Raw genomic sequence first — 7,278 nt, forward strand, 5'->3', positions numbered from 1 at the left:
AGTAGGGAAATAAAAGAAAATAATATAAACACTATGTACAAGAGAAAAAACAGTAAGAATCCACAACAACAGATAACACAAATAGTAGCAGCAGTTGCACATGGGCAATAGATTGCACAGTGAATATGGTAAAGGTAAAGCACTAAAGGGTGTTGAGCCACACCCACGATCTGTTCTCCCCCTGTGCAGGTGAAGGGGAAGGACGGTGTTGGAGCCACGATGGACTCTATGGAGCTGGAGAGACAGAGAGGCATCACCATCCAGTCCGCTGCCACATACACTGTGTGGAAGAACCACAACATCAACATTATTGACACACCAGGTACTGAAAGTTGGTTTTAACCCTCTTATTTATGGTAACTCAGGTAGGTACACACATATGTAATAGTGCATATTTACATATACATATACCCTCATGTTTAGTCACTATAGTTGGTTAAACTCCAAAAGCATTTGATACTACATTTCCCATGATGCAGCTTGTTATTGTCTATTTATTAGAGCCTACCTACCTGGTGAATAAGAGTATCTATATATATATATATACTGTCAATGGTGAATACCCACGTCCTTTAAACCACATCCTCTCAGTTTATAACGCAGACTGTCTGGTACTTGTTTGTTTGTCTTCTCTTAACCTGGATAATGACCTTTAATAAGATTAATTTATCAGACTTTAAGAATCTCCCTCCTGAGCCATAAAAGACGTCACAAACTGTTGTAACTTTGATGAGTAAACTGATCGTGTCTTAATTATCGGAGTGCCCCTTTTAGTACCATCTTCATTATAATGTGCTTCAGTGATACACACACATCACACGGTGTATTTTGCCACAGAAACTTGATAATGTAGACTTTCATGTTAGAGTCTGATGCAAGAAAGTGGTGTGGTGTTCATCAACAGATCGACTCATGGTTATTTGTTTAGAAACTTTGCCGTTGTGGTCTAAGCGTTCTAATAATAGTACTCAGTTTAAGAGGAAAAACTAAAAAAAAGTTGCTCATTTCAAATATTTCCAGGAAAAACAGACATTGCTTAATATGTACTATGAGTCAATAAAGCAGCAATGTTATTCTTCAAAATCATAAAGAAGAAGCTACAAAATGTAGTGCAAAACTAAAATAAATGCACATTTCACACACATTTAATTTCAGGGTCCAAGTTTTAAGGGGAAGCCATGTAATGAATGTGCAATCCTGGTGTTGCTGTCTATGTAAATCTGCCCCGGTTTGACCCCATCTTACTCTTTAGTGTCTAATAATGCCCACAAAAACACTTCAGTGCTACAGAAAGTGAAAGAACAGGAGGTTAAAATGATGAATTTTGACCCCCAAGCTCCAAAAGCATCACTTTATTTTATTATTATTTAATGTTTACACTGTCCCTGTTGTTCCTCCAGGTCACGTGGACTTTACCATCGAAGTGGAACGAGCGCTGCGCGTGCTGGACGGTGCCGTGCTGGTTCTGTGTGCGGTGGGAGGAGTCCAGTGTCAGACCATGACTGTGAACAGGCAGATGAAACGCTACAACGTCCCCTTCCTCACCTTCATCAACAAGCTGGACCGCATGGGCGCCAACCCCAGCCGAGCCCTGCAGCAGATGAGGTGGGTGGTGATATTTTACACTCGATACCTTAGTAGTGATAATGTGACAATATATTATGTGTGATTGTTAGTGCTTTTAGATTATATTTTATTATCAAACAAACAGTCAGAGGTTTTGTAAACTTATAATACAGTTTATAAAACCAGGAGAAAATATACTTAACCTTAATCCCTGATCAGATTGTAATATATGGAGAATAATATCAATATATTTCCAGGCTCTATTTGCATGTCTGTTTAACTGTATCTTCTTTAAGCTTTCAGTTTGCCGTTTTTGAACTGTTGCTAATTTATTAGTTTTAAATAAACCAAACAATACACATTCACACTCATACAGCTGTGTTATCTAATGGTAAAAACAGTCAACAGGCCACGTTCACAGGCTGGTTTACAGGAAATCATCGGTCCACAAACAATGTTGTAATTAGCTGTGTCCTTCCTGTATTTTTGTTCACACATAACACTTTTGTCTTTGTCTTTTCCAGAACCAAACTGAACCACAACGCAGCCTTTGTGAGCATCCCCATCGGCCTGGAGGGGAACATGCGCGGCATCATAGACCTTGTGGAGGAGCGGAGCATGTATTTCGAAGGACCTTTTGGGTGAGGGATTTACCCCCCCGGTAGTTGGCCCTGAATAGATCAGTTTTTGTGTAGTTAAGTGTAGTTATTTTTATCTGCACAGTAATTTTTTTAATCACCTCTTGTTTATTTTGCCGATTCTTTAGTAGCAAGAATAGTTTGGTTTTACCATAAATAAAGAATAAAGACAGCTAGGCTACAGTATAAGTGTTAATTCACATCCCTGTTTCACAACTTCTGAGATTCTGTTCCTGAACAACACGAAGCCGATTCAAACAGTTTCTTCCTCTCTGCAGTCAAACTATCCGCTATGATGAGATCCCGGCAGATTTCCGTGCTGAGGCTGAAGACCGGAGGCAGGAACTGGTGGAGTGTGTAGCCAACGCTGATGAAATGCTGGGAGAAATGTTCTTGGAGGAAAAGATTCCAACCAATGAAGATCTGAAGGTTTGTGTCTTCAAAGAGAGATAATGTGTGTGTGTGAAATCTGAGGGATTTCAGGATATTATAACAAGGTCTCTTTCAGTGTTTCCAAAAAGCTCAGCACTTCCCTTCAATAACTCTGACTAATTGTTGATTCATCCGTTAGTTTTAAAATAACTTTCTTGACATCACAAGTTAAGAAGTCTAACGACTCTGCAACCATATTTGTGTGTCTCAAGGTTATTAAAGTTCACTAAAGCAAAAACTAAAACTATGTTGAAATATAAATAAATAATACATAAATTGTGTACTTACAGTGTGATTGTGTTGTAATATATATTTGGAACTTCTTAAATCTTGCCCCTGACAAATACTATAATAAAAAACACTAAAAGTATCGCTTAAACTAAACATTTTTAAATAATAAAAACTAAACTGAAACAATTAAACCCACTGTGGAAACTAACTGGAAACAAAATTAATTGAAGACAAAATTAATTGAAGACAAAATTTAGTAACAAAAAAAAAACGTTAATAACTTTGAGCTAAATGCTAACATGCACACAAAACAATGATAATGCTAAGACGCTAATATTTACCATCTTAGTTTAGCAAGTTAGCATGCTAACATTTGCACTTAACACAAAGTACAGCTGATGCTGATGGGAATGTCATTATTTTTTGCAGTATTTTGTGCTAGAAGTTCTTACAGTTCATCCTGAGGGGAACATGACTCTGTACCAAAGTTGGCAATCCATCCAATAGTTGTGGAGACATTTCAGTCAAAAGCACAAATGTCAACCTCATGGTGACGCTAGAAGAAAAGACAAGGATCACTAAAAGTCAAAGTCATTAGCATTCATGTTCTTGCAACCAGGAGTATCTGTACAAAATTTCATGGCTATCCATCCAATGTTGGACTGTAGCTTTTTTTTTTTTTAAAAAAGACATCTTTGAGATCTAATGTTGACCAGTCTTCCTTCAAAACATGGCAACAAACAAGACCTTGAAAACTAAAATTCCTCTCTAAACTCAGTCTCTTGTCACCTCGCTGTCTTCCAGGCTGCAATCCGCAGGGCCACAGTGCAGCGTCTCTTCAGTCCAGTGTTGGTGGGCACAGCACTGAAGAATAAGGGCGTCCAGCCTCTACTGGACGCTGTCCTGGATTACCTGCCGAACCCCACTGAAGTCAAAAACTATGCTCTACTCAATAACGAGTGAGTACAGATGAAACTCCAGCAAATATTTTCTGACAGAATCTTTTTCATGAGAAATGCTGTGTGCTAATGTTAGCCGGTTTGTCACTGTGTTAGAGACGGCAATGAAATCAAACTTCAAATGGATCCTACAAGAGACTCTACACACCCCTATGTCGGCCTGGCCTTCAAACTGGAGGTATGACATTCTTTATCTTTTATTTCTGTGGTCTCAGTCTGTCATCCTTTTGATGTTTCATGTTGTGTTTTCTCATTAACAGGCAGGGAGGTTTGGCCAGCTTACGTATGTGCGTGTTTACCAGGGCTGTTTGAAGAAGGGGGAATACATCTACAACACACGCACGAGCAAGAAAGTCAGAGTTCAGAGGCTGGTGCGTCTCCACGCTGACCAGCTGGAGGTGAGAACACGTCAGAAAGTTGTCAGAGGTCACAGTTTTCCATCTGTGGTTTGCTGTTTAAAACAGCAGAGGAACATGACCAGCCAAAATTATTATGTTCCTCTTTTGGCATCAGTCAAGTGTGTAGATAACAACCACATCCCCTGTGACACCAGAGTAACATGTTTCCATCCTTCTTGCATCAAAAGAACGCATGAAACAGTTTGATATTTATTAAAAAAAAGGCATTTTGATCAACTCAGTTCCTAAAAATGAATACACTTTGTCCTCTTATTCCCATCATTCCTTTTTATCCACCCTGTTCCAGGATGTGGATGAGGTCTATGCAGGAGATATTTGTGCTCTTTTTGGCATTGACTGCGCCAGTGGAGACACTTTTACCTCCAAGACCAACGCTAACCTCTCCATGGTGAGTAACTTCAGTGTTTTCGCCTGTAAAAGTGCAAGAAAATAAGAAATTCTTCTTCTTTTCCTTCTTTACTCCAAGAATCTTGTGTTCATTTGTTATCATGTTTGTCCCACAGGAGTCTATTCACATCCCAGAGCCTGTCATTTCCATGTCAATGAAGCCAGCCAACAAGGTAAAAAAAAAAAAAGACTTTAATCTACACATACATGTAAAAATCTAAACTGCATCTGTTAACTCTTCTCTCTGGACATTATCTTTGCTTCTGACCAGAATGACCTGGACAAGTTCTCCAAAGGCATTAACCGTTTCACCAGGGAAGATCCGACGTTTCGGGTGCATTTTGACACCGAGAGCAAAGAAACAATTATCTCCGGCATGGGCGAGCTACATCTTGAAATCTACTCCCAGGTACCCTGTCAGTGGATGACCTGCATGTTTAATACAAGACGTGTCTTAATGATGGTGCTCTATGTCTAGTTAGTTTTGATTTGTGGAGGTTTGGAGATGTAAATAATAGCTACTCGGTGCCAAAAAACTTGCAAATATGACTTGGTTGTTAGTGTCTGTCTCTGTGTAGAAAAAAATAATGTTGTGGTAGATTGTAACTTGATAAGTATGAGACGTTGCTGCACCACAAACCAAATGAGCATTAGTGTTTTTTGGAGATGAGTCAAGACCTCTGAACCTTTTTAACAACAACATTAAATGGATATATCAGTCTCATGTTGTCATGCCTAAAATATCTGACCTGTTTTTTGCCCTTTCTTGTTTTGGTTTGCTGTTTCAGAGGATGGAGAGAGAATACAACTGTCCCTGTGTGATGGGAAAACCCAAAGTGGCTTTCAGAGAGACGATCACCAGTCCTGTATCGTAAGTGCTGATCTCCCGACTCTCACACACACAAGGAGGAAATAGTCTGTATAAACAGTTTATTTTGACTAAAATACAACAGTACTACAAAAGTAGCCCAATGTAAGGACATCATTATTATATATGATGCGTTCCATCATTGATAGTATAAATCGGTAGTTCAAAGGTCAACAACAAATCCTGGCTTAGTACTTGCAGTACTTGCTGAATACAAGATGTGAGCATCAAGATGTGGTTTTGGTTGTTATAGCAGTACGATGATGATGTCAGCAGTTTAGTTTGTGTTTGGAGGTTTTTCGCAGCGGTGGCAGTGTGGCAGCTGTTCCATCTGCAGCACTTTAACTCCCTCTGGAGGAGACCAGGTGAACAGCAGTTTCCAGTGAATGATTTCCTGCAAAAATAAGAGATTGTTGAATTAACACCAGAGATCAGGTTGTAAAAACGCACATCAGCAAGTGTAACTAACTGGTACCAGTTTACTGTAGGAACACAACTGCTGAATTTATTATTAAATTATTATTATCTGCTTCATTACTCAAATAGGCATTTAGTTATTTATCATGTAAATGTAGCAAATGTTTACTGTTTACATATAAATAGTGTAAATTGGCTTTCTTTTCTGATTCAATTCATTGAAAAAGGATTAAATGTAATACATTAGTCTGAACAAGAAATGTGAAAACAAAGTTCTGGACATAAGCTGTAGTAGCCACCAGTAATTTCATAAATATATTTAAATATTTGTTTAGAGTGATAATGAAAGTAACTGTTGGTATCATCATTTTCAAGTACATTTAAGAAGCGTAATAATAATAATAAGTTACCTGGGACACCATCTCATGCAGCAGTATGTGACTGTCAAACTTCAGCTGGTCGTTCTCAGTTGGCTGCAGCAGATAAATAAAGCGAAATGTTAGAAACAAATTTTACAGGCTTCATCCAGAATATTTGGTCTGCCTTTTATCCAAAACCTGTATGACTGAAAACTTACGACTGTATTAAATACTCGAAACGCCGAAACTCTTCTTTAGATACACAGTCTACACCCGAATGTGAACCGTACACTGTAGACTGTGCTGTACATTAATCATGAATTACACCCTTTTAAAGTGAGAAAAATTGGCCAATTTACTTATCATTCAAGGATTAATGGAGAAACGGATAAGACAACCTACCAGCTGTGTGACGTTGGCCACCTGAGCCATGTTGTACAGAGTGTTTTCAGTGGATTCGTTCAGCATGACGAAGCTGGAGGCCACAATGCCCAGGTGCCACAGAGGCTTCATGTTGGGCTCAATGTGGCCGTAGCTGTCTGTTGGTCAGAAGGTCAGCGTGTTTACGTGTGCGTGGGGCTTGATTATACATAGATCTTGTTATGTCAACATACTGTCATTTGTAGAAGAACACTGAGTTTATTCAAAAACCACAAACTGTAACAGTGTTGAAATTTGACTGCCAGTGTTGTGCAATGTCTGACTTTGTGTGTCGATTAGCAGAGTCTTTTTTTTTTTTTAATCAGACATACCAGGTAGATTTTGTGCCGTTACCAGGCTTTGGTTCATCTTGTACTCTTGGTACAATGCCTCTTCTTGAGCTTTAGTGTCATTTTTAAGGAGCTCCTCACACGATGACGCCTGGACCTGGGCTGAGCCCTGCCGTTCTCCCCTCGGAAACAAAACCTCTGCAGAGCATTTCTCTGTAGTCTGGATGCATTTTTAAAAAAAGGGAAACAGTTGATTTAAAAAGAAGCAAACAGGAGAAAGGCAGGTTTGATT

General features: G+C 39.0%; 2 protein-coding genes across 3 annotated transcripts in view; one reads left to right on the forward strand and one right to left on the reverse strand.

Annotated features, from left to right (window-relative positions):
- Nucleotides 1-189: 189 nt before the first annotated feature.
- gfm1 (G elongation factor, mitochondrial 1) overlaps nucleotides 190-7,278 on the forward strand; it is a gene marked incomplete at its 5' end in the record, with an annotated part of 10,947 nt that continues 3,858 nt past the window's right edge. The window contains 11 exon segments of the mRNA XM_035680234.1: nucleotides 190-322; nucleotides 1,401-1,605; nucleotides 2,091-2,207; nucleotides 2,483-2,633; nucleotides 3,672-3,826; nucleotides 3,923-4,004; nucleotides 4,087-4,224; nucleotides 4,532-4,633; nucleotides 4,749-4,805; nucleotides 4,904-5,041; nucleotides 5,421-5,503. Coding sequence (XP_035536127.1) covers nucleotides 190-322; nucleotides 1,401-1,605; nucleotides 2,091-2,207; nucleotides 2,483-2,633; nucleotides 3,672-3,826; nucleotides 3,923-4,004; nucleotides 4,087-4,224; nucleotides 4,532-4,633; nucleotides 4,749-4,805; nucleotides 4,904-5,041; nucleotides 5,421-5,503 — 1,361 coding nt within the window.
- Nucleotides 5,550-7,278, reverse strand: part of lxn (latexin) — a 5,930-nt gene continuing 4,201 nt past the window's right edge. For both annotated transcript variants that reach the window (XM_035680235.1, XM_035680236.1), the window contains exons 4-7: nucleotides 7,029-7,206; nucleotides 6,679-6,815; nucleotides 6,328-6,390; nucleotides 5,550-5,894 (exon numbers count right to left, since the gene is read on the reverse strand). In XM_035680235.1, coding sequence (XP_035536128.1) covers nucleotides 5,778-5,894; nucleotides 6,328-6,390; nucleotides 6,679-6,815; nucleotides 7,029-7,206 — 495 coding nt within the window. In that variant the 3' untranslated portion in view covers nucleotides 5,550-5,777. The remainder of the gene's footprint in view (nucleotides 5,895-6,327; nucleotides 6,391-6,678; nucleotides 6,816-7,028; nucleotides 7,207-7,278) is intronic.

This window comes from Morone saxatilis, unplaced genomic scaffold (genome assembly GCF_004916995.1).
Source record: "Morone saxatilis isolate NCDOM2014 unplaced genomic scaffold, NCSU_SB_2.0 Contig8, whole genome shotgun sequence".
In the NCBI taxonomy this organism is placed as follows: domain Eukaryota; kingdom Metazoa; phylum Chordata; class Actinopteri; family Moronidae; genus Morone; species Morone saxatilis.